A 27,931-nucleotide genomic window follows, 5' to 3' on the forward strand; every position below is an offset into this window, starting at 1 on the left:
GACCTTTGACTCCACGTCAGCGTTGTGGTCGTTCTGCAGGAGCAGAGCCGCCGCCTTCGTGTCGTCCTTGCGAGCCGCGATGTGAAGGGCAGGAAGGCGGACTTTTCCCTTCGTGTCATTTTCCAGCAGCAGGGAAACCACCTGGTCATGGCCTTGCTGCAAAGCTACTGCCAAAGGTGTGAAACCATCCTGCAACACACAACGGGCACCATCAACGTGTGTTCCAAACCTTCCATGGGGTGGGAAGGGGAAGCGAAGAGATCTCAGCGTTAGGAACAGAGCTGGCTCAAACTCAACCAAGCGTAACATGGTGCAAGTTAAAAGCAGCCTGCAACGACCCTGAGATTGGAATAAAGTGTTGGTGAACAAGGTTTCAAATACTCAAAACACCTTTTTGGCACTCCAGACACAACATAAAATTGTAAGACACAAATGACTGAGACTCGAGGAAAAAAAAAAGCGTGAAATTACTCACAAATTCACAGTTAATTATACAGATACTTATTTATGTAAGTGCTTAATTATATAAAAATGTATAAAAAGCCAGAATATTAAAATTACAATTGCTAATGATGTCTTAATAGTAAATTATCATCCATTCCTTACAGATTATAATCTACATTTTTATAATTATTTTAAAAAAACTCCAAACAACTAAACAAACCAAAACAAACAAAACACTTGAGCTCTATCCTCTAATATATTTTATATGTGGGTTTAAAATATAATAATTAAGAATACCACATTCTTCTAGTGTACTGATGTTCTGCTACAATTTTTGTTTATGAAAATTTATATAATTTGACAGACAATCCTCTTACAAGAAATAGTTATTTCCTTTCAGATTTGCTAATAACCAAATCAATGGAGAATAAAACCCCTGAAAAACAGAAGGTTTTTATTTAACAGATTTTAGAGCAGATTCCTCAAACACATAAAAAGTACAGTCTGGGATTTATAATTTTATGTCTTTAATTTTAATTTTATTTTACGGATTCTTAGAAAACTAAAGAATGAAGGAGTCGTCATTTATATTCTGCTCCTTTCCAAACATTTGTCATTGCAACCCAGGAGCACATCCATCTTTACCCACGATAATACCCATAAAGCAGTCCAAAAAATCACAAAGAAAAACTACTTGGGATATTTATTTATTCCATTTGTCTCCTGATGAATATATCCAAAGTCTGTATCACCAAACCTCATTGCAGCTTAGCAAGCAAACGCATTCTTTCACTTTTCGACTACTGCTGTCATGGTGAAACCATGTAACTGTGAAATGAAAGTTCAGCAGTGACAGAGAAAGGTAGATCCTCACTCTATGTCAACAGTGCAGAGTTGAAGTGTTAACTTTTTAACTTTAGGAATGAAAAGTTATGTTTTCAGTAACAAATTTCTCTCTCTAACTTCAAAATAAAGAACACCTCTATTTAGGATGAGAAACAGGAGGGGTTCTGAAAAAGAGTGTTTTCAAAATTTCTGAGGGGAAGAAAACCCAAGAAAACCACTGAAATTCCTGGGTCCTAACAAGCAAGGTCCACCCCCCAGCCCGAGGAGTTTTATGCTCATTTACCCAGGTTTCCCTGCTGCCTGCATCTCCCAGCACCGGGGCAGGCTCTGGGCTGCAGTCCCAGGCCACGAGCAGCTCCTGGGGTCAAACAGCCACGGGCAGAGGGGCACGGGGTGTGAAAGATGCTCTGCAGTCCTGACGGCCAAAAACCCTCGCTGAGCATCCCCACAAGAGGGCTCTGGCAATACTGCTCTGCTGTACCTGCAGAAATGGGGGCTCTTGCCTGGAGAAACTGGAGTTTTTGGCTTCCTGCTCTATTTACACATCAGAAAATTCAGCCACTTCACAGAAAGGTGGTGTAGACACCTACAATGTCTTTTCTTACAGGAAATAGAACCGTTTTCCTTTAATTAGATTAAAACACCATGATTAAATAGTTAATTTTAAAGAATATTTAGCTAAGTGGCAATCCTTTAGTTACAAAAGTTTTTGCACTTAGAATGATAGAGAGAAATTGGATTTACATGAAAACCTGTACCAAGAGAGAAAGTAAGAAAGAACCCATAAACAACTATCTCAAACAAGGAAGGCAATAAAGGAACCACTGTTATGTAGTCTGGTATCTTCAAAGGAATTCTCATGGATAAAATTAGATTGCACCTTATCATCAAGCTGAGTTGGAAAAAAGCTCAACCTAAACTGACATACAGTGCTCAAGGGAAAAACAATACCAAAGAAAAAGAACCAAGTACCCACTCAAAACTTTTTAAAAAATCTGTTCTCAGAAAATCATACAGTGGCAAGAGTATTTTCAGAATTCAGAACCTGCTGTACATCTCTAGGAGGTCTATGTCTTCTTTCTTTCCAAGTTTTTATAAAGAAGTAGAAATAGTCCTCTGAAAACTAATTTTCAATTAATTTTCCAGATGTAAAGTACTTCATTTTGGTATTTCTTGACTTTCATATCTTTGAGCATTTCCAGAAAGTAGTATGCACATCTCTAGTTATAACTAACTTTTAGTGATTTTGGAAACACAGTTTCGATCCATTAGCGATTCATTTTTACAGTGTTGACTTCAAAAGAATAAGATTTCCTTTTTACACCATTATACAGTGATACTATGAGGTATAGTGGCAATGAACTAATTGTGCAGTTCATATTTTTCAAAAAGTAGGCCTTTTTCAAATAAGCATTATTTCCTTCACGGAACACTACTGGTAGAGCAATTAGAATTCAATAAATATTAAAGAGAGCACATCCTGAACTACCTTTTTACATTTTGGTTGCAAAATCCTGGTAATAAGGCAACTGAAAATTCATCAGATTCAACACCTTTCTCAATGCCATACATTTACAACTATTAATATATTTGTTATTTATTTTCCTCACAGGTTGTCTTTTTCGAGTTAGAATTACTTTTTAAAGAAAGAAATATGAAGTGTTCCTCTAGAAAGATCACAGAACACCTTTGAGGGTGGATCCTGTATCTTTCTGTCAGCTTGAAATGCTCCCTGCAGCACCAGGTGGGGTAACCAAGTGCCACAGGGAGGGTATCAACTCAGTAATGAAGCAACTCAGGAAATGCCCCAAACCCCAAGTAACCCTGGGTTCTCTCTGATATCCCAGTGCTGGCCCAAAGCACAGGTGAACAGCTGCTCTTGCCTTATAGTTGCCGCCCTTCTCACTGCTCACTATTTTTACTGAAAGCACAAAGAACTTTTATATTATACACACAGCTTCCCTGTGTGAGCACTTAACCTGAAAGATTAGCAGTTATGACTAAGAACACATCTATATTTAGAACTGTCTCTAGTTAAAGTAATTTTTTTTAATTTCAGAAATGGCAAGAGATAGTTTAAATTGCTGAAAAGCCCATAACTCTATTCATTAGCACACTTCACAGAGACAGCTTTTTATTAATCTTTAATTTTGTATTTAAAAGACTAGTTTGATATACTCTGGCAGAAATCACTGCTGAAGCACATTTTGCTTTGTTCATAAAGTGTGAAATTCAAACTTTTACCTCTGTGGCAAGGCTTTGACTGGCACCATTGTCAAGAAGAAACTTAACAACCTCCAGGTGGTTTTCTTGGGCTGCCATATACAGTGGAGTGAAGCCATTCTGAAATACGAAAACAAAAGTGTTAACACCCCACAAACATCTTATACATACCACAGATCTGTCAAATGAGGGCAGATTGGGTGAAAAGCAAAAAAACTGTTAGCTCACAGACCAGTTAATGGCATGATCTACACCGGCTTAAGTGAAGATGGGAGAAGGGTAATATTTAAAAGGACACAGAGGAATCTTTCAGCTGACCAGATACAATTCCCACAGCTAAGCGAGAACAATTCCTTTCATATCTGTTGTGAAGTTAAACTAAAAATCAGTCTGGACAGATTATTTGGTGGCAATGAGCTCTGATTCCTGATAGCCACAGCACTGGAAATGCAAAACGGGACAGGGAAATACAATACAAGTCTGTAGTGAAAGCAAGAGCAGTGACTCTTCAGAGTAATCGACTTTTTTTTCCTCTTCTTTCCATTAGCTTTGACTTCTCTTTCACTTGTGCCAGCTACTTCTGCCTTCCATCTCCTCAAAGAGCTGCCTTCTGAGCACAGTCTGCTTGTGGGCACTGAGCTACTTCATATTTCAGGCACCAGGAGATGTGAGGATCGTTGGTTCTCAGCAGTTTGAGACAGAGGTTTAGCAGTGTTCCTGACCACATTAGAGCATCTCTCAAATTATGCTTACGTGAGTGATTTCTATCAATGCAATACAAGTATTAGAAGCTACAGAGTTTAACTCATTCGTTGGTGAATGCCTTCCTCTTACAATCAATGCTTCTGTCTTTACCTTAATTGTAAACAGGTCACAGCCTGTCAGAAATAGAATTTTTTGGGATTAATATTAAAGCAATGTATTTTTTACCTATTGTTCTAAGAATTTCTGAAATCTCTGCCACAGTTAGACAGGATAGTGACCTAGATTTTGCAAAAAACAATGGGGCTGAAAAGAGATGAGCTGAGGGAAGTTTGGCCACATATTTACATCAAACAAAAAACTGGGCTCTGGTGAGAGGTAGGGAGACCACAGCTTCAGACCTATGGCAGTGAAATTGGGCTGAGCTGTAGGAGCGCAGTGGGAACAGCTGAGAGACATCTGCCAGTCAGAGCAGCGGGGCAGAGGGGCAGGGCACACATCCAGCACCGGGCACAGGAGAGCACAGGTGACCCGAGGCCAAGCACGCGGCCACGCTGGCAGCAGGGACAAAGAGGAGGTCACAACAAAGGACAGCTGCAGAGGAAACGGATGTTTGATCCAAGAGGAACTTTACCACCAGCGAGACACCGAGCAGCTGTGAAGCCACATGTTTACAAGGCCTGCACAGGCAGCAGGGCCTGCTGTGGTTCCAGGACTTTGATATTTTGATCTCTCTTCAAGAAAGCATCGCTACAAGCACAAAGAAGGGGTTGAAGGGCTCACAGAGCCCAAGCCCAAGGCTAGCAGTGTGTTAATGCACTCTCCAGGACAGAGGTTGAACACTTCAGTCACCATACAGTCAAAATTGTACTTAATTAAAAAGAAAAGAAGCCCGGAAGCACTTGCTAAGGTACCTCATATGTCACACTACAAGTTATTACAGTGAACAGCAGTCTGGCATTTGTCCCCATCATTTCATGGCATACTCTGTATCTATTTACTAACTCAGCTAGAAATAAAGATTAATTTTTTTTTTTTTTACTTTCAAACATTTGCTTTTAGAAAGGAAGTAGGAAACACCACCTAACTGCTAGTTTCATAAAACAATTAATAGGCAAAAGTTCTCAGGACCAAATATTATTAGCATTTGGAGGCAGAGCAGAACCTTTTCTCCTGTGTTGAATTTTGTAGAGTTTTAAACATCTTTCCACCCCATATTTTACATTTTCTTTTCTCTTTACAAAGAGGCTGGAATTACCAGAAAGCCACAAGTCTGAAAAAAGCATTTTGTCTTCAGTAATAATAAATAGCCCTTAGAAGAAGTGTAAAATTCAGACTCAGCACAAATTTACGGTTTGCTTTTTGGTTTTTTTTACAGGCAGGAAGATTTGGTTGAAGAAGGCCTAACACTGGCACTGTTAGCATGGAAGAGCTGTTACCTCCAAGGAAAGAGGAGAAAAAGCTCAAGGGAAGCTCAATACCACAGACAAAGCTGGTCCAGGGGCAGTTTGATAACAGGGAGCACCAGGGACCTCCTCAAAAGACAAACCCCAGCTGGGACATCTCACTGCCAGGTATTGATGTGGAATGGCCAGAAGATGTGTTACATGGGTGTTCCAAGTAAAGACTTCAAAGGCCTCCATCATGGGGTGGGGGAGAAACAATCTTTAATTCTTTTACGTTAGCAAAGTAAGAGTAACATGTGGCAAAACCTTAGGGTGTATGGACAATGCAGTTATATAAGATGTTTACAATCTCAGATTATTTTTAGTTTCAGGGTCGAATACACAAGTTCTCAAACACAAGCAGAAAAGATTCTGTCAATTCCATCTTAATTTCTTTAACAGGAAAAGCATAGCTAATATTTCTGCTTTATTTTACTTCTTAACAGCCATGGGAGATTTTACCTAAAAATACTTTTTGTTGTTGTTCTCTTTAAATTTAAGTTATATGGTTCCAAATATTGCTGTATCAAGCTAGTATAAAAGAGTAAGAAAGAAGAACTGAGTCATTTATTTCTTTCATTTAGGTGAAAAACCCATGAAATACAGACCACAACTAACTAACTAACTTCTTGAAACAGATCCCGTTATTTTTTGTTCCTATTATTTGAGAGACCAATAAAAAATCCCACCCTCCTCCTTTAAAATGTAATTTTTTTAAACAAACATTTATTTTCATGCCCACATCTTTATAATAGAGAAAAATGGTAATCCTGGGCCAGATGAGAAGACTGTCTCTTCTCTGACACTGCCTGCCAGCCCCTGAACAGGGAGAACAGGAACAGGGTGGCTTGCAGGACACTGCTGGCACAGCTGCCTAACTTTCAACAATCTGTAGTTTATGCATTGTTTGAGCCAGTGATTCTCTGTTTTGTTTTACTGCTGTGCTTGTAGCACCAGCGCTGTTTTCTTGTATTTCAAATTCTCTATAGTTGACCTAAACGTTCATTCAAAGGACTTGAACCAAACCTACAAACTCTGCATATGCCTGCAGTACCTCCTTGTGCAAGGAAAGGGGATGGGTTCAATTAAGCCTGAGACAGTGAATTATGTGAAACAGGATCCTTTGAAAACGTTCTCTCCCACTCTCCTGTTCTATCACCGTCTCTTCCAGCTCTAACAAGCAGCAGCTTGTAGGACACTCCTAGGGCAGATCTGAGGTTCATCTCACTGACTATCAACCCTACTTTCAAGAGCCAACATTAACACAGTAAGATCTACAATATACTTGCTAATATCGGAGTTTCTAGGAGGAGAACAATTTTAATGTCAGCAAAGTTGTCGGTACAGGGACATACGACTGTACCTGAGACTGTGCATTGACATTGGCCCGATTCGTGACCAACACTTTGACGACTTCTGCTTGTCCAGCGAGGGATGCTATGTGCAATGCTGTGTTTCCTTTCTGGAATTAGAGACAGTGACACTTGAAAAGGGTACAAAACCTGAGCATGAATACATAACAGTACAATCAAGAACACCTCCCACTTTAGAATATAGTATTTCTTGCAACAAAATACTCTTAAACTGAATACTGCTAATGGGTGTGTTATTCTAGAAGACATGGCATGGACAGAAACCAAAACAGGAATCCACAGTTTGTTCAGGAAATCTCCTCCCTAGCAATCTGTTTCATTTACTATCATCTGCTATCATTGTTTCTATTAAACAATTATTGAAACCCCGCCCTAGCAGTGGAAAATGGGCAATTACTGCTGCAGCACAGTCTGTAATCACTTGGCCAACACCTTGTGCACAGGCCAGCAGCGTGAACAAGGGAACAACCAGATAGGCCTGACTGACCTTTGTGGCCGCATCCACACTGGCACCTCGCTGGATGAGCTCAGAAACAACTTCTACGTGCCCTTCTTTGGAAGCGAGATGGAGAGCATTCAACCCATTCTGATTTAAAAAAGGAAGGGGAAAAAGAAAAGCAATTAGAGGGATTACCAAAGGTTTTCCAGTTTACCAAGCAAAGAGGAGACAAATTATTATTATCCCACTGAGAGGACTGCTTACAAAAAGCTACACTTAGGTAAACTTTACAAGAGCTAGATTATAAGGACAGAGTAAGAATTAAGTCAAGATATACTGGCTCTGGGGTCTCAAGCTCTGTGTACTGTTCCATGATCTAATGCAATACAAACAGAATGAAAGATAAGGTTGAATAGCACATTCTCCAAGTGCAAGTGAAATGGTGTCTGAGTAAAGGGTTAAAATAAAAAGTTTTCATTGGGTAAGATATGTAAACATGGTTCATCAAAAACCACAAAGTTATCTTTGACATGAAGTTCAAATATAAAGAGAAATTTGAGCAACAGTGAGAAAGGTATTTATCCAGAAAATTTGACCAAAATATTTTTCAACCTGATTTGAAATGTTGATGTCCACTCCATTTTTTAAGTAGTCAAGAGCTTTTTCCAAGTTGCCAGCTCGAGCTGCTCTCAGGTAACTTGCATTTGTGTCAGACTACAAGAAAAAAAGAAAAGTCCCATTAGAAATTAAGGCACAGTATAAAACCACATTTTGGTGGCAAAGGAATTATTAATGATACAACATATTGTACATCCACTTAACTAGACACAAAGATCCCAAACCACCTTATCAAATGTGGGTCAAATCCTGAGCAGGCAGCACGAGGCTCGACTTCACTCATGAACATGAATTATGGAGCACTGTCTCACACGCAAGGCCAGCAGCCAGGGACACATCTGGCACCCAGCATGGCACACAAACAAGGGGAAGCTCAGCACTAGCCTGCATGGAAACCACACTGCTCTTTCCAAAGGTGCCACACCACTTTCAGTGTCCAAGCTGAACAGAGCTGACCAGTGCTGTGAGAACTAACTAACATGAGAGATTTAAAAAAAAAATCAGAATACTCAACCTTGAAGGACTGGATTAGTGGAATTAAAAACCCCATAGTGCTACAAATGAACACATTTCAAAATCTCATGTCTGCTAACATTTTGGTTTATTTTCTCCATCCTTCATTTTATAGTACATTTTATTGACAACATCTGTCTACATTCAATGAAGAAGCCAGAAATCTCTAGGTACAGTGCCATTACATAAACTGCATTTTCCTTTTTGTCAGACTTCGCATTAAAGATAGCTATGGAAATTTACTTCATGGGGACTTCAGCTTTGAACGTAAGGACAGCAGAAATGTTGGTTAAGTCAGGAAGGAATCACTGAGAGCAAGTCCCATCCCCAGAGGGTTTTAACAAGTTATGCAAATATCCACGGAGGACAGTTTAGATAATGCTGATCCTGCCTTGGAGCAAATGGAATGAACTGGGTTAGCTTTCAAGAGGGACAAATCACATAATCTTTGATTTTATCTGTGCCACAGCTTTCCCTGGCATGTTGGGCAGTCAACACATTTTTTGTGCCCTCTTCTAGATTGGTATAGCAGGAATTGTCTGGGTTCTTTCACTCTCAGTATCATTTCATCCCAGGCTTACATCATTGCAGCTACCAGTGCATTGTGATCTTTTCACATTTCTGAAAGAGTGCAACAACTACCTTTAGACTAAACAATAAAGGTTGTGAGTGCTAAGAGAAATACAAAGCACCCTGGCACCAAAGCTCAGTTACTTATCTGTTGCTCAAATACAAATATATATATTTTAATTCCAAATTTCTGGATTTGCTGTAGAGTTTTCTCCTCTCCTGTCGATACAGCCACTGCAAACTGGATGTTGTGTTCAAGCATTGCTCCAAGCCCATGGGGAGCCACCTTCATGTGCAGGATGAAGCAATCTTGGGCTCGACAACACCGAAATGGTAAGTGTGTAGGAAATCTGTTTTTCTCCTTGTACCCAAACAAGCTACAAGACCATTTCACCAGTACTTCCACTACAACAAGATCTCACTTCTATGAAGAGGACCATTACTTACGAACCAATACTTATGAACTCCCTGTTTTCTCCTGAGTTTTGCACACTTGGCATTCCACTTTGCAGTGACAAGTCACCAGCTTACATTCTTCCCTGCTCTTTATCGCTCTTTTCCAAGCATGCCACACTGATCATCACAAACCAGCTTCTGCAACGTCCTTCCAACAAAACAGCCCCCAAATACTGGTGTTTGGTTAAGCTTCACCAAAAACAAGGTGCTGCTGCAAAGCACACGGTCATAACTGTAAAGACCATGGGGAAGAAAAGCTGCCTTGAGAGCTGCTTTCATTTGGGAGATCATCTGAATTGTGCAATGCAGATTATTACAGGAGACAGGTCATATTCTCAGTGCTTAGCAACAGCAGTCACTGGGGTAAAAAACAGGTCAGCATTTTATCAGCATTACTAAAGGTACGAGGGAGGACTCAATAGAGCGGGAGCCTTTTTGTCAGAGGGCAATGGCATCTCTGTTTGGCACAGTCAGCAGGGGGACAGAATTAACATCAGCTGTTTACAGCTGCTCCTGGGTGGGGAAGGGATGTGCCAGAGCAGCTCGCTCTGGAAAATCAGATTCCGCCAGGCGCATTAATACACACCAGACAAGGAACGCTGCTCGTCCGCAGACACATCCTAATCCAATCTGCTCAAACAAAATGCAGGGGGAGAGGCACAAGGAGCAATAAATAGCTGATAATCACGTTAATCACTAACTACAGTTTCACTGTGGAGGGAGAGCAATGTCTGTGTCTTTTACAGAGTTGGGCATGACTTTTGGACTTAAGGATTCTTGGAAGACTTAAGGACTCTGGGAAGCACTTGTTCACTAACAGGAGGAACGATAAAGTTCAGGTCACAGTCCCAGCCTTGAGGCAAAATAAAAATGTCTCAAACCAAGCTATCTCAGGTGCTGCTAAGTGGTGCACGAATCCACTCCTGAAATCCCTCAAGCTAACAGCAAGTCCTCCTTTGCTAGCCATCCCTCAAAACTCACTCCAAAACAGCTAAAAGTGTCCAGACACGCCACTGACACCGGCAGCCAGGCTGCCATCCGAGCAGTGGGGTCAGTGTGGTGCTGGGCCCAGCATCCCACTCACCTTTCAGCCTGGACTCCTAGTGCTCAAGCACAAGGGCACTGTGCAAGAAAAGCAGCACTGACACATGCAGGCATGACACCAGCAACTGGGAAGCACTCAGAGAAGCTGCCTTTAACAGCACACTGGCGATGACCCAAACCCTCCCTCGGTTCAGCTGGTCTGAGCTGGCACTTCCAGTTTCCACCTTACTGGTTTCCAGTTACTTGAACGTGATGTGAGCCAATGTGTGAAAGTGCATGAACTGCCTTAGCAGCCAGAGTGGAACACATCCCTGTGCTTTAAGAAAGGGGAAAACCTTTTTTTTCTGGCCTTGGCTGAAGGTCCAAAGCCCTCAGATGGGGTTAGCTCACCCATTCTGGGCCACCATGCACAGGAGCTTTGAGATTTGCACAGAGGGGTAACAGACTGAGGGTGCACAATTGTGCAAGAAGCTCAGCAGGGTTTCTGGGATTCTCTCCATCCATTTCCACCTCTGCCATAAGCAGAAACAAGCAGTAACACTAGAGGGAAAACAGGGACAACATTGTTGGAAACCAAAAGCAGTTTCAGCCTCTCTAAAAGCAGCATTGCCAGCTTCCACTTTCCCTATAACTAAGGCATGACTTCAGACCTGCTCAGATAGAGGAGAGACTTTCAAGCCACCTTCTGCCCTGCAAAATGTCTTGAGTACCCCTGCTAAGGGGTAAACTTCCAAAATCAGGAGAACCAATGAACACTCTCCATCCAAAACCAAAGGAATTGATCAAAAACATCAATCCACAACTTTTATGTTTCTGAACCCAAAATTTCCCAACTTTACATTTGTATTTTAAGCCTAAATTTGTTGGGTTTGGTTTTTTGTTTTTAAATAGCTCAGTAGAGTAGAAAAACGTTATTTGCAATTGGCACTGTTTTGTTCAAAAAAGAGCATCTTGGAGTTCCTGCTAGAGCCTGTAAATTGCCTCAGCGTTAACAGTCAGAAACAGCACCAGAGCTAGGCTCAAATCACTGGAGGATTTTAAAGATCAATGAAGTGTAAGAATAATGTTAATAATTATTTTTCTGGATTGCCATCATTCCTGGAAGCCCATCTCAAAGACTGATAAAGGACCTGCTATATGAAGTGCATTAACAGCCACAGCAGGGGGGAAAAGGGTTTTGGGTTTCCAGCCATCGCCCAGGACACCCATGTGCTCCTCTCTGTGGGCAGTTCTTCTCCACATGCCCATTGTCACCTTCCAAACCAGCTGGTGCTGGAAAATAAGAACCCCACACAGACATAGGCACTCTGTCTACAGGACATTCCCCCACCAGACCCAATGCCTTTATTCTTCAATACTAATTAAACTTCAATATTCCTGAGAAGCATTCTGGATGCTTGCAGCCTGTTCAGATCCCTTTCTCTTCTTTTGTAATCAATCCAAATATGAAATGAAGATGAAAATTGGCTTTTGATTCTCCGTGGTCTTAACAAATATCAAGAGAACAACAGGCATGGGACATACATCAAAGCACCCTGAATCTTAGATGCTCTTGCAGTCAGCCACAAAGATTGAAGCCCTTCCTGTGCATTTGCACTGGATCCCTGTTGTCAGGCTGTGTCCCCAAAGCCTTTCCCCGCTCCCTCATGGGCTTCCTGTGGCTGCTACCTTTTCAAATTCTAGATGCAGATTAAAATTAAAAATCAAGATTCTTACAAGTGTTTTAATTCTTGGAGAGACAAACTTCAGATCCCGTGCACAGCATTTAGCTCTGGAATGGTTATTCAGAGAGTATTTAATAAACAGTGGGTTTATGGGAGTACCAGTACTGATGAATACATAAAATCAAGCTTTTTCTTCACAGATGGAATGATTTCTCCCCTCTCTCCCCATACTTTCTTGGAAGAAAAAGGGACTGTTTCTAGTTTTAAGAAATGTGCAAATGCAGATGACTGGCTACTGAAGGCAGGTTTTATGCAATATGTATTTCTTTTAGATTTGTGTATTTCCCTTTAACGTATGATGCTATAAAAAAACCCCTTCTCTAATGTACAGCAGGCTGATGAGCTTGCAGACTGCAGGCTACCTGCAGCACACAACAGTTTTCCAGTCTGGAGCTCATTTTCAACAGCCTTCGTCCCAGGGACATCTCAGGAAAGGGCTGAGGCTGAATAAGCTGTGCTGGCAGCAGCACTCTGTTTGCCAACCCTTCTTTACCTTATGGTCCCCTAGTCCCGCCACAAGATGAAGACTCTGTGGTGCACAGGGACCTGAGAACTGCTTCCCCATTTTGAGGAAAAGCTACAACAGTTTAAAATATTTCTATTGCAGCAAAGACTAACTCCTCAGTCACTTGGATATTACCTTAAGCCTCCAGAAAATGCTGATGCTGACTCACGCTAGCAAATACATATTCACTCTTTTTCTTCAAGTGCTTCCAGCGAAGTAAGAGACTATTTATCATGGCTAAAGATGACAACTATTAGAAAATTTGCACTGACTGTCAATCCAGGGTCTGGCCTGTTTTTCCACTGCACTACAGAGGGTCCCTTAAGAAAACAGAGAATACCTATTATTGAGTGAACCCTTGAAAGTGCAAAGCCATTATTTTTAACGTGCACAGGCCTCCTCCCATATTGGTGGTATTTTATTATGCTCATCTCTCTTTCCTTTGTGTTCTGCTTACAGTGGCCTCTTTTTCAGATTAAAAATCCAGTCTTTTTCACATTGGGAGCAGGGTTTTGTTTTTCACTCCATCTTTAACTGTAGCTGTTGTGAAGGGAAACCCCCAGCAGGTTCCCATTGTGCCAGAGCAGGATGCATTCTGGCTTGAGTCCCAACAAAAAGATGCTAACCATGCCTAACATTTGTTGTGGGGAGAGGCAATGACCTCATTTTAAGGGATGAACTTATGTTACTTCCATTTGGAAATGTGCTCAACAAAGAGAGTCTTACAGCAGCATGAGGTGATCTGAGGAAATGGGTGATAACATTTTTGCTTATTTTTGATAATAGTGGGCTTACTGCAGCCACTGGCAATTTTTCTGCAGGAAAGCTTAACTCTGATGGGCACTAAGCATGACGCTGGAAATGGGAGGACCTTGGCATTGCTTAAATTTTGCTCCTATGCTAATTTAGAATTTTCCTCCAAGCAAATGTGTTACCCTCACTTGGTAAGCAACAAAATTTTATTCCAAATAAACTACAGCAGCCAATTAACAGCAGTGTCTGAACCACATGAAATAAACCAGCCACATCACTGTCATGGGGAGACTCTTCATCTGTCCTCCAAGAGGCTCTAATCCCTTGTATCTCCCTGCTACCTTTTAACTAAACCACTATTAAAATTTTCCAATTGTATCTTCTCTATTAGAAAGGGGGCTGATTGCACTGGATGAATGATGTTCTCTGTGCAAACAAATACTCATGCTTTACATCCCATACTACCGTATGCATTTCTTCTGATAAGGATGTACCAGCCTGGGGCCAATTGCTATCATCCTCAGCTGTGCTGTTAATTACCCTTCAGAGACATGCTTTGGGGATCACAGCCCGAAACACAACCTCAGGGCGACAGGAAAAGCTCCACTCCTAGTGCCTGACAATTCAGAGGACACATCTTTTGGCTAGGGAAGGCCAGCTGTTTTGAACATGACTGCAAAAAGAGAAACAATATAATTACTAATCAAAACCCAAACGAATCCCTCTAATTGTTTGCCCTATCACACAATTTAATCATCAACTTTCTTTGATCATATTATTGTATTGAGCAGGATAAAGCAGCCAAAGATATGATGCTATTTGGAATGTCCCCATAAAGGGCCCTATTCCAACACGATAACTTCAGTATGTTTTCCACACGCTAAAAACCATGCTGGTTTTAGGCTGTGCAAAACTTTCTTCATGGTCTACCCTCGTGGAGACTAAAACTTCTTGTATTTCTGCAAAATTTGCATGTGAATCTATAATCGACTGCATTTTCAACAAGTGAGGATCAATCCCTGTACAGTAGTCAATCTTATCATGCTTGTAGAGAAAAATGAAACATCTCCTGAAATGTTTGAATGAAACATTAAAGCAGTTCAAAACAAGAGCAGAAAACTCACTTTAGGTGCAGCTCCTTCCTTCTAGAAATCTTTGGCCAAACCAGGAAAACAATCATGAAAACAAGTAAGCCTCTTTCTTTGCCAGACCACAAGACAAAGTGCAGGTTTAGTATGAACCATTTTCAAGATCACTTGCACCACTCGACTTCTTGGAGTCTGTCTTGGCAAAATGCTGAATATGCGCCCCGTTCCCATGAAAAATGAACCACTTGTAGTAGAAGGTGGTTCAAAAGGACCCACAGCCAGAGATGTCAAGGCTGGTACATCCAAGAACGTTTCACAGCTTCCAGTAAAGAAGGTGTTTGTGGCTGCCCTTAACAGCACAGAGAGGTCTAGAGCGCATTGTTTGCTTGCAGTGACAAACGCCTGCTGTGGAGCTGTGATGCAGCTTGCTCACTGTGTAAGTTGCTTAGACTTTGTGCATGCAGCCTTCTTCAGTCAGTCCTGTGACTTGTGACACCACTAATCCCGCCTGGGTGTCTTTAAATGCCTGAATGACTGCTTCCTAAGAAAGCTCAAGCACGAGATAGAAAGGAAAACCAGCTGCTATTGTTTTGATTCTCTACGAATAGCAAAGGGGGTTGTGATTTCCAAGGCACAAAAGACACAGAGCTATGGCAAACTCTTGCCTAACATTCACATTTAATATCTGTAATATGTTGAACATAATATCCAAGTTGAAAATGCCCCTAAAGATGTCATCTCTACTTTATTTACTTGCCAACATAGATACTCAACAAATACAGAATAACTTAACTGCAATTCTATACAAAATTATGATCTGACAACCCAACCAAAACCATCTGAACTGAGACCAAACAGAGACACAGTTCAGACAGGAGGTGAGGGTCTACACTATTTCCATACACTTTGCCCATTTGCACAGATGAAGTTTTGAGATTTTTGAAACACAGGTTTCACGTGCCAGCTTCACCTGAAGAATTTATGAAAACAATTACTGGTATGAATGTATTAAATTAGTAACACCAAAAGCAAGATCGAGGACTACAAAAATCAATGTACATCTGCAAAACACAGACAAGCTTTCTAAATATGCAAGAACAACAAAGTACAAGAATAATTTTAATGGGAAAACAACATAGAAGTGTATAAGAAGACTGTAAAAGTCTTTAATACTGACTTTTCAGCTATCAGACTGCTGGATGAAAAGACAAATGACAAGGTAAATTGGGACACACTGTTGAAGACCCTAAAACTGGCAAAATCCCTGGTTTCACCAGTGAATCACTGTACTCCATGACAAGTGACAACCAGGGTAAGAACCAGGCCCTTTGTGACCAACTCACATGTATAGGCAATGAAAAGGATCTGATGCATTAAAAGGCAAAAGATTTGGGCATTTCAAATTCAAGACTCATTCTCCAGGCTGAAGGTCTCAGCTGCTAGAAGTTTATTTCAAACTCTGGGAAGAAACTTCTGAACCCATAATGACTCATCTCTCACTCTCTTAAGTTTTCCTACCATACATTTACAAGTGAAAAATCCCTGGCTTTCATAACTGCTACCACAGTCACAAAGAGCCAGAGAAGGGCTGGATGTGCTTCGAGGGCTTCTTCTTAAGTTTATATTCACCTGAAGATAATAACTCTCTCATACGTCAAGCTAGATGAGATGCCATTGATCTCCTCCCTGCTATTTTTCTCTCAGAAACTGACTATCCAATGAGCAAGGAGATAATTTCAGCACATCTCAGGCCCAAGTTTAAAGCCACTTCCATGCTAAAGTCACATTCTTCAGATCCCTGCATGAATAATATCAGCCAGTCCACCTCCTCTTCTCTTTGTGTATCTCATTTTAGAATCAGGACCCAAAAAGAAGAGGAAAAGAATTCAGCAACTCTTGTCAAAACATTTTGTAAAGGGTTTTTATTCGTCTATAATTTCAGATGGGGAAAAAAAAAAATCATATCAACCTACATGAGATAATACTGTTGATTTTAGGGAGAGAGATTTTATTTCATACCAAAATATTAACATAAATATGCTTCAATCAGATGTGGTGAAACTCAAGTCAGGGGAAGTGCAATGAACATAAATTTTCCCTAAAAATACTGTAGCAAATAAGCTATAGAAACTATAGACAAGCTACATAATCTATTAAGAGTTTTCAGTACCATGAATTCAGAAATTTCTACTTAATGCCTGCTTTTGAAGTCAACTTTCATTTAAAACCAAATTGATTCTGCCTTGGACTTTGAAATGATAACTATCATTAAACTGAAAGATTGTTTGATAATAACTGGTCAAGCCATTTCAGTAGTGGCAAAAATATACACAGGCACACACCAATTTACCCGGCCAGCACTGCAAACCCCACATATAATTACAGTTTAGGGTTTTTTAGGCTTAAAAGGCATTTGAATGGATAGCTTTAAAGCTATCCACTAGACGTTTAATTTTTCTTTATTTTTGCGGGGGACATAAAGTTTAGGATTCTTACAAGAATTACAAACCTTTATCAGTTTATGAGTGCCAATGTATTGGTTTCCATAGCAGGGATTATGACCTGTGTCAGGAGTAAAGAACCTCTTCCAATTACACACTTGGACACCTTGTTGAAGAGCTTCTATCTGGAAAACTCCACATGGCTGATGTGACAGACAGAGAACCTGAAGGGCCAGTGGAAATTATCTAAAGAGCTTTTGGGTACTAAGAGGACTCATGAGGCAAGATTTGCAACACAGCCATTAACTTGCTACCAGTGTGTTCTGCAGGGCCAGTTAGAGGCATCCCATGAGGTCGGTCGTAGCAACCTCAGGAGAGCTTGTAACATTTACAGAACCACCTGTCCTGACACCTCTTTGTAGACCTGCTGTGAAATAGATATACCCTGGTACAAGGAGAGAGAATCAATGGAACCAAGAAACCAAAGGATTCAAACATCCTCCTAGAGCCAAAGACTGACTGAGGTAATTTTGGTGGTTCAGGAGGAAAAATACCTAACTAGCACTTCCCAAGCTCATGAGGGCAATTTCACACAGGAGAGTTAACAGTCCTCAAATGCAGGAGCAGAGCAACCTGCCAGGAAACAATTTTCATCTTGGCCTGGGGATGCATGAGACCTATTGGAGAATACCATCAGGGAATACTTCAGGCTGTGCTGGCTTAGCCGTGTCCTCCTACAGGAGCTGCAATTCCCTGCTGACCACAACCTGCCATAGCTTGTTTTCCATTTCAGTCTGCTGTTGTGGATATGACCCAGTAACTCCAGGCCCATTTTGTAACCCACCACACCTCTGAAAACCACAAAGGCAACGCAGAGCAAGCCAGAGTAGATGTTAGACACACTGCTGCAAACACTGAGGAAAACGTGCCCCTTTCTCCCGGGCGTGGTGCCGTGGGACACGGCCCGCACAGAGCTGTGGGGCTGGGCACGGGAGAGCCACCGGCCTCCGCACCTCCCTGCAAGGCCTTTCCCCTCCTCTGCCATGATTCAACACTGACATTCACCGCTGTGAATCTGTGCAACGGCGTGGAAAGGTCTGTCGTAGCATTTGTTGGGGCTGTCTGGATGAAATGTATTCAGTGGCGTGCGCAGCAAACGTAAATTAGTTTACAAGTGTTTTGTTCCTCACTCCACGTGTTCCAGGTTTGAGGATGAGCTCAGATTCCAATGGGAAAAGTGCTTTTTCCAGCCCAAGCACCAAAATCTGTGAGCAAAAATCAGAGCCCTGCAACTGTTATCTCAATTTAAACTCTAGTTTAAAGCTCTTAAGTCCTGTCCTAACTCTAAATACAAAATTCTATTCTAAAGCAAAAGGAGGGATCTAAATCACTGCTGGGGCAAGGGCAGGACCAGCATTTACAGGTACAAACAGATTGAAAACAGTGATGTAACAGAACAACCCGAGCTGTATGGGGTCTTTGAGATCAACAGGGGGAGAAAGAAAACACAGAGCTCAGTTTTATTCTTAGAATGAGAGAAAATTACCAAATATACAGATAAATCACTGCAGATCAGGTGATGCCATTTTCACACAATGACTTTTCAGTTACAGAACTGAACTAGTATTTTTCTGGCTTTCAAAGCCATTGTGCATTAGAGAGCCAGGATTCTGCAGAACCACAATGATGAATTGATTAGCTCAGGAGAGACTTCAACTTTTTGAACAAAAATATAAACAGCAGAACTATTAAAACATTTTTCCTCACCTTGACCAGATTTGTTAATTTATTTTAATCCAAAAATTACCACTTCCTCTTAGCATCAGAATGAAATGTGTTTGAAAAACACGTAACAGTTTAATCAAATATAATGATACAATACTAATGAATTAAACTTTCTAAAGTGGCCTAAAAGACTTTACTGCTACTATATTTAACAGACACAGATTTAGAACTAGTTTTCAGTGCTACCATTAAAGTGAAGATCAGTTTATCGCAGAAATAAGCTATGACCAACCACACCAGCCCTATACAGTGAATCATTTGATGACAGAATGGCCCATTACTGTACAATGTTAAAGTATCGCTCCTGAACAGCAAATTTACAGGATAAACGTGAAGTAGAGCTTGTTTCTCTCTTGCACCTCAGATACTCAGGGCAGCCTATGTAAGATTTAAGTATGTAAGGAATGAAAACAAAACTTACCATAAACATCAGCAAGGAAAAGCTTACTGAACAAATATATACTGTGCCCCTTTCCACTGCTAAACTCCATTTCAAACGCTGCTACACCTTCCCCAAACAACGTATATATGAACAGAAAGAGCACTTTCTATACAGCTTGTAATAAAGCCCTGTAAAGCAAGAGTAAATACCATTCTGGTGCAACACAGAGGGGCAGAGCATCCTGCAGACCAGCACATTGCCAACGCCACGGCTGAGGGCAGACGATTTTCAGCTCTCTCCACTCTCCAAACTGTTGCACACAGAAACTGGAGGGACTGTGTCTGTCAGGCTCTGTGCTGCTGAGGCTCATATAAAGCATCAGCAAAGATGTTTATCACCACGAAAATGGATACTATTGTGCTAAAAAACCCAGGAGAGAGTAAATAAAACTCTCGGGACTGAACAATAGAGAGTTTAACCAAGTACATAAAACATCTGAATAACGAAAGCTTCTCTTACAAAAAATTACTTCACAAAAAAAATCTCCCCAGTAAATGCTTCCACAGTTTTGAAATTACTGGTGGAAATAAGCTTACGGACAAGAACATCTTCACTAGAAAACAACCAAAGTTTTCAAAGATGCTTCTCAGCAGGGAACAACATCCTGTCCTGTGCTGACAACAAGTAAACAACAACATACACATTTAAGAGAACTCACTGCAGTATTTTTCTCAGAGCACAAAGCTATTGCTGACATGGAAATTAGCTTTAAACGGCTGTGTTCTGGCATCAGTAGTATCTCTAACTAAAAAATATTGCCACTGATTGACATTTCCACAAAGCTTGGCACTCATCAGTACTAAAAACACAAATCCACTTTCCTGGGAACCTGGTTTTTTAATTCTGCAGCAGAGTAGCCAAGAGAAGAACTGTTTTGGCTTTGCAGTTTTTAACTGATGTGAATAACTCAAGCTGTTGAAGACCCTCTGAACCTAGTTAACAGAGTATAGGGAAGTCCTTTCACAGCAGCTTCTTGAGGAATTTTTAAATCCCACAGGGAGCACCTTGAAGGTCACTGGGAGTAAGAGTGATACGGGTGCCTCCTTACAGGTCACTACTAGCACACTACCAGCACTACAGCTGGCTCCTCTGGAAGTTTAATTGACCTGTGGATTGTCAGTATAAGAAGTGTATTATTTGAAAGATACACCTTAAAAGCACAGATTTTAAACTTTTTTTCTAAATACGCAAGATTGGCTAAACGACTTCAATTGTTACAAATATTTGTGTTACTTAAGGCCTTGATCACAAGAACAAAATGTTACAAAATGTTTGTGCAACTTTAACCGGCGTCTTCTACAGAGTGTTCTGAACAGAACGCAGCCACTGGCAAGACAGAGAGAACAAATAATTGCAATATTCTATTTGACTGCCACCTCAGCCTACACCGTAATCCAGCCATCAGAAAACAAAATACACCAAACAATCCAAAACGTACCTCTGCCTACATCCAGCTTTGCCTCAAACAATCAAAGACTTAAAACACTAATACAAGAAACTCGATATGCAGATTTCACTCATTTCAGAATCCACAAATGCTTACTTGTTCTGGAAAGCATTCTCCCTCTTCCACTGCCATTTTCTGTGGCCAGATATGAAACCTGATGACTCAATTAGTTAACACTTTGGACACTGCACCATTGCTAAAAATAGCAGCCTCAGGAAGTGCTTTCTTTTTTTTCTTTTTTTTTTTTTTTGAAGGAACTAAGCACGGTCACTTGTTACACTTCCCTTGGCTGTTTAAATGGCAAAGGACAAGTGATCAGAAGACTATTAAGTTAGTAACGGAGCGTGTCCCAGGATTCCTGGCTCACTTACCATATTTGCTGCCTCCAATCATTCCCCGTGTATGTAATCATGATCTGTGGAATACCCAAAATAGCTGCAGCATCAGCTGATCAGAAAACCACTGCTGCTTGGAATCACTCATGAAACAAGCTTTTGTCATTCTGCTTATCAGCTCTTTCTAATGCAGACTACTTTGAACTATTTCTAAAGGCAACAATAACATCATTTTACACTCTGTGTGTTTTGAATACCACATATGCCTGCCTCCTACTCCGTGGTAATTTTATATTTATTCAGATTTTCTGATGACTAATTATGATAGGTTTGTGTCGCTGGTTCTAGAGGCTGTTTTCCTGAACTAAAAGGCTGCTCTCTTCGTACCTCAAGTTCCTAAACTAGAGAGATTAAAAGCAGTACCAGAGCAAAATAATTTTGCTTCAGAGGAAAGCCCAAAGAGGGGTTCCTGATTTTAGTAAAGCAGACTTCTTCCTTTTCAATGGAAGTTATCATGAGCAACAGGAATTTTCTTCATGCTTCCTTACAGTTACTTACATCAGGAGTGGCTTTAAAGCATGCCCACCTTCTGAGAAAGGGAATATTGAAATCTCTTCAATTCACCACAAGCTCCTGCACAGCATGCACTGCACTTGCCTGTTACACATCTCACCTCACACCTGTGAGCTCAGCACAGATATTCACTGGCACAGAAGAACAGCAAAGGGGAAGTGGAGGAAAAAGTAATCGAGGCCTAATATTTTGGTCAGACAAGATAGGCCTAACGTCTCATTTGTTGATGAAAGGAAATAAGCTGCATATAAAATACTACTGGGATAATTTAAGTTTTCCAGAAATATATCTCCATGTTTGCATCAACCAGAGCCCAGCCACAAGGCAGGAGCTCTGTGCTCTTGAGCTTAAACACAGAATTTGTTGCCAATTACCTATGCAGACATCTCTGTATTCAGAAGGTGCAAAATTTGAGGCCCTGGTGCACAAGCCATGCACTCAGGTGGATCTGGCTTGAAAATACTTCATTAGCGTCACCGATGATGCATTCTATTAACAATCACCCTGTGCTCCCGCACATTTTTGCTGATGGCATTATAGCATCCATGACTAAGACCCACTTCTGCCACTGACTAAATACAGAGAAGCCAACAGCTGTCTGCAGGGTGGAGGAACCTCCTACCTTGATTTAAGTACAAAAGGATGACCAAGCCAGTTTAAATGAATTTACCTCATTGACGTATCTGCACAGAGCTCCCTGTGGCAGAGATTTCAATCACTACCCCACAGCTACCTCAGCAATGCTGTTACTGCAAGCCACCACAACAAAACAAAGTATCCTGTACACTCAATTTCTAAAACTGAACGATTTAGCATTACTATTAGTTTTGAGAATGTTAATTTCAAAACAATAAATGCAAACATCCCAGTTCTAGAAACCCAAGATCACAGGGTTACTATCCAGTGTCTGAATTTTTGTTTCTAGCCAAAGAGAAGTTGGCTCTGAATAAAATCCAGGTACCTAGATACCTTTCTTCTGCCTTCGAAAAGGTGCTTGAGAACAAGGAGAAAGGAAATATGATTTCTGTAACGGGATTGTTGGGGTTTTAGGAGCTCTCCTGGTTTTTTGGTTTTTTTCTGTTAAAGGAATTTCCCCCCATACATGTTGCTAGGGGAACAAATGGCTGGGTACTTCAGAAAAACAAAAGAGCTGGCTACTTTTTTGTTTCACCTGGGTGTGTAGTCAGTAAGTCTCTGGCGTTTGGACAGAGAGGAAGTCTGCTTTCTTCGGCTGCTTTTTTTTCTGCTGGAGAAGCCCCGGGATCCCCAGCCCGCCTTCCCTGCCCCTCTGGGAGCTGGGCCGTGGCCGCCCTGCCCTGCTGCTTCGAGCCTTCGCTGCGTTGTAGCCGTGCTCGCCCTGCCTGCCCCAACCCCCGGGGGGTTCCCCGTTTGGATGCATCTCATCTGCCACCCGGGATTTGTGCTCATCCCTGCCGCTCCAGCCTGCCGTTCCAGCCTGCTGTTCCCGAGAGCCCGGGATCAGCTGCCCAGGGGTTTGTGAAGCCTTTGTTCCATCCCTTCCCGGGATCCCAGGGCACCGGTGCCGCGTGCTCCCCGAGCTCGCTCCGGAGCGCCCCCTGCAGCCGCGGGGGAACCATCGCACCTGCCCTGCTCACCGGGAGCCGCCAGCGCCCCTGCCGGCTGCGAGCGGAACTGCACCCGAGGGGAAAGGGCCCGGCAGCCGAGAAGGCTGGGACTGGGTTTGTGATTGCTGTTACTGCCATGGTTATTGCTGTTTGTTTGACTGGTTATACACATATAGATATATCATAGTAAAGAACTGTTATTCCTATTTCCCACATCTTTGCCTAAAAGCCCCTTGATTTCAAAATTATAATAACTCGGAGGGAAGGGGGTTGCATCTGCCATTCCAAGGGAGGCTTCTGCCTTCCTTAGCAGACACCTGTCTTTCAAACCAAGACAGGGATTCAAGGGAATCACACGAAGTTTAAAACTTGTCACATAGCTCTCTTTTGTAGGTGAAAGGATTAAACTGGGCAGTTTTATGGAAACTGACAATTCCCTGCAGAAGAGCAAGCCCACTGTGGGGTGGTGCCCCACGCCCCCGGACTGCAGCCTCCTGGCACAGGCTGTTGACACAGAACTGCCAATCCCGAAGCCAAGCTGGCAGTGGAGAAACAACGTTTTTAGGGACAAGGATTCTCTGCTGTTTTACTGGTGGGCCATCCCCCTGTCCCTCAGGCAGCCCAGGGCCATGGCCAGTGCCAGCACTCCCTCCAGGAGCGCCCCGACACCGCTCTCCCCACACACTGCCTGCTCATTTATTCTGCTACAGCTACTGTGCTTTTCCACTTGCCGGCTCTTGGCCTTTGGAGCTCACGTCAGTGACACCAGTGATGTCTGACACCAGTGGATGACTGACCCAGGCCACTGCCTATTAACCTCCACAAAACCGGCCTGGTTCAGGCTGTGACATTCCCACAAGAGAAGTTGTCCAATTCTCTCTCCATTAATTTTAAAAGAGCGACGTTCAGAATTACAAAAGAAAAGCACAAAGAAAAATTAAAATCTGCCAGCACCAAAAATTCATCTCAGCACATTCACATCCATCAATTCAGCTCTGATTACTGACTGCCATAAATCATAGTGACACTGTATTTTTTTTTTTAACCTTGTGAATCAGTTTTAGAGCATTCAGTATGATTTCTCACATGCATGCTATTAACAAAGGGTAATAACAGAAAGGCTCAATACTAACGGCAAAATCAATTTCTTATAGATTTTGGGTAAAATTTCCAGGATCCTTTTATTACTTTGCATTGTGAATTACATGATCTGCAAATTCCAACAGTAATTCTTAGCTTGGGAGAAAGAAAGGGCCTTGGATACAATCCTGTAATGAGTAGATATGCAAGGAAAAAAACATCTCAACAATCAATCTCCTCCCCTCTTTGAAAAAGAAAAAAAGCAACAAAACCCCTTTACAATCTCATTAAAATGGCAGATTTGGTACAGATGGAGAATTCTTTTAAACAGAATAGTGGAAATGTCCTTTTACATTATCACTACGCTGCTCCTCGACCAGATGGAGTGCTTATGATTACTGGCTTGGAAGCGACGTGCAAACAAAGCAACACATGGCAGAATTTAGCAGAAAGAAAAACAGGGCTTGACATGAGATGCAAAACAATATAAATAACTCTCCAAGAAAGGGAAAGGCAAGCTGAAATAGTTGAAACCATAATCTGGAGTTACTGGTCCAGATTTTGCAAAGAGAAAGAATTTTTTTTTTCCCTGAAACTTCAGACAGTTCAGAAAGATCAAGAGTCAGCTTTAGAACAGGAGTTCTAAAGACACAGACCCCTGTGCATGGCTAACAGGCTTTTACAAAGCTGCTATCAAGATAACATTTGCTTAAATTTACATTACATTTACTCATTTATCCTTTAACTGTTGAAATTGCGGGCACAGAGAATGCGCAGCCACAGGAACAAAATTCAGAGTTATAAGGTGCCAAAAGGATCTGTGTGAATTGTGTATTACTTTTTTTTAAGTGTCTGTTCAACCACCATCCATTACGTTTGCTATACTGCCATTCAAATTACGCCAGCTCAGATCATCTGCTAGAACATACACAGAATTAGAATTCTATAGCCAGAAGCATATGTTCTCTCTCAATAATGAAAAAAAAAATTAAACATAAAATGAGGATAGGAAAACAATACTCCAAATATTAAATAAGTTGAAGTCACCCAGCACAATATTTTTTTCCCAAAAAATGTGCCGTATGTTCCTGTGTCGTCTATTGCTCTTGAATAGAAAGGATCTACCAAATCTGTAAATCCTTTAGTTAACTTTTTTCCTTTACTTTGACAAGGCTATCAGCTATCACACAGAACGAAAACCAGTAAATTCCGTAACTTCTGTTACAAGATAGTTAAAATCTCTCTTTAAAGGCTTTCCAAATGAGTGAACAGGCAGCCTATGGTCTCACCCTATTCTTCTTCAGCAGCACATAAGATCAAACCTCAAAGACTGCAACGCAATCACTTTTAAAGGACAGCCTGCAGTAATTTTTCAGAAGTCTCCAAACCCTTCCAAACAGCACACCTCGAAGCCAGCCCTGCTGTGACCTGTGAAATTCAGCCCTTTACAGATACTCAAAAAGCTGCAGAAGACACACTGAGGCACTGCAGTGTTTACTCTGCCAGGGCCCGCAGCAGCTCCTGCTCCCTCACTCCCAGCACTCCCCAGTAAATGCCTGTATTTTCAACAGCAAGGCAAAGGGCTCTTGGGATGAGGAACTAAAATAAATGATACACGCAAAGTATGAGTGGTATGCCCACAGCATCTGATCCACAAATCCGCTTCAAGTTCCTGTTCTTAACCCTGTATTGTCCCCTTAAGATATCAGAGTAGATTAAATGTTTCCAGTCTGCCCTGCTCGTCAACTCCCGCTTTCTGAAAGAGCCCTTTTTGTTTCATTTTCATCCATCAGCTGTGGTTTTCATGCCCAAGTTCTAAAGCCCCTTTAACTTCCAGTGACCCTCGGACTAAAACATAACCCTGTGCCCTGGGAATAGGAAAAACTGCGACCAACTGGAATAAAAACTGTTAGCTAAACCCAAAAAAACGGACCAGAAGTCAAATCACGGCTTCCACCACTGAGACTTCAGCAATTTCTCTTCCCCCATCAACACATTGCCTCAACATGGAAAAGCATCTTCCACCTTGCATTGTAGAGAAATGTGATTTTGCAAAACCACCGCCACAGTATCACAGAAATCCCACAATCAGCTGCTGTGTGAAAATAGAGGTTAAGATAATACTTATCAAGGCAACTTCTTGCTGTCAAGACCACTCTACACTCTTCAGATCACAAAGAACTAAAGGGAGCAGCAGAGCTTCATTATATCATCCTGTAAGCATCAAGAGAAGCAGCTCCAGCGAAGCGAACTAAAAGCCCTTGGCTTTATTAAGATTTCTTTCCCTCCCACTGATCACCCTAGAGGACATCCATGTCATTGATTTGCTCTGGACAGCACCTTTGGAAAATACCGAGGTAATAAAGCTGCAAACTGGAAGAAGTGTTTACACAAGCATTGTGATGTCACATGATTGACTCCCGAGCAAATTGACTTGACACTATCATGCTTGAAAAACAACCAGTAAAAGCCAATTAGGAAGGCAAGAAACAAAAGGCAGAGACTCCAGGCAGCCTTGTGTTTAGTCAAACCACAAACCTCACATGAACTCTCGTGGAGATGAGGAGAAGAGCAAGGGCAAAGATCTATATATGGAAAGCACAAGGAGACACGGTATCAGATCTTCCTATATCATCTTGAAGCATTGCTGATGTTTGCAATTTCTCTGCTGATTAATCAGATGGCTTGTTGCATGCCGTGCATCTTGTTCCAAGCCATACTGAGAACTGGGATTTTGTACAGACTCAGAGCAGCACCTGCCTTGCTCCTTCTCTGGCATACCTCACCGACGCATAGGTTTCCAGAAAGTAAAGATTCCTTGGATATGAACAGTAGACCTCAGGATTTTCTCTAAATATAGAACTTCTGTTTGTTAACAGAACATAACACTGGTGCACTTGTGAAATTGGTGATCTCCATAGGCATGTGAACACACAGATGGGCACATAAAAATCACATGCAAACCTTATTATTTCACCACAGCACAAGAAAACAATGAACAGAGGTAACTTTTTAATTTTTTTAAGAATATACAAAAAACCTAGTTGAAAGTATTAGAGGAATGTTACACAAAATATACCATCCATTTGTATATGGCATCCATGTGACAAGAAGTTGGCTCAGGCTCACTTAGTCTGGATCGTATTTCTAGCAATTTTCAATATTCCATGACTGCTAGGAGCAAAGAATTAATCATTAAGATTCATGGTGACAACAGCAAAGTATTTCATCCTGAAGTTGAGTTAAGCACCAGAAATGTGACCACTGGCAAATTAGCCCTTCCAAACACTCTGTCTCTCTGTTGTCTATCTTTTAGGCTCATTCAGAACATAACCATGATATGAAGCCACCAAACTGCCAGATGGCTTCAAAATGTTCAGACATGACTTCTGCACAGAAAAAGAAATTTCTATCATGTAGTATGTTCCAAAAGCAGCAATTTTTTGGGATACTGACAATTGAGTGTCTACAAGACCTTGGCCAAAAAAAGCCCCAACTC

The 27,931-nt window shown here is 41.5% G+C and overlaps 1 protein-coding gene across 39 annotated transcripts in view; it reads right to left on the minus strand.

The window, feature by feature from the left end:
• Window positions 1–27,931, minus strand: part of ANK3 (ankyrin 3) — a 255,966-nt gene that overhangs the window by 131,541 nt on the left and 96,494 nt on the right. For 38 of the 39 annotated variants that reach the window (XM_032115997.1, XM_032115999.1, XM_032115995.1 and 35 more), the window contains exons 2-6: window positions 8,085–8,186; window positions 7,521–7,619; window positions 7,024–7,122; window positions 3,535–3,633; window positions 4–189 (exon numbers count right to left, since the gene is read on the minus strand). In XM_032115997.1, coding sequence (XP_031971888.1) covers window positions 4–189; window positions 3,535–3,633; window positions 7,024–7,122; window positions 7,521–7,619; window positions 8,085–8,186 — 585 coding nt within the window. Of the gene's footprint in view, window positions 1–3; window positions 190–3,534; window positions 3,634–7,023; window positions 7,123–7,520; window positions 7,620–8,084; window positions 8,187–20,954; window positions 21,026–27,931 lie in introns of those variants that run through there. The other variant, XM_032115996.1, reaches the window with a different exon arrangement.

Source organism: Corvus moneduloides, chromosome 8 (assembly GCF_009650955.1).
Source record: "Corvus moneduloides isolate bCorMon1 chromosome 8, bCorMon1.pri, whole genome shotgun sequence".
NCBI classification, from domain to species: Eukaryota; Metazoa; Chordata; class Aves; order Passeriformes; family Corvidae; genus Corvus; species Corvus moneduloides.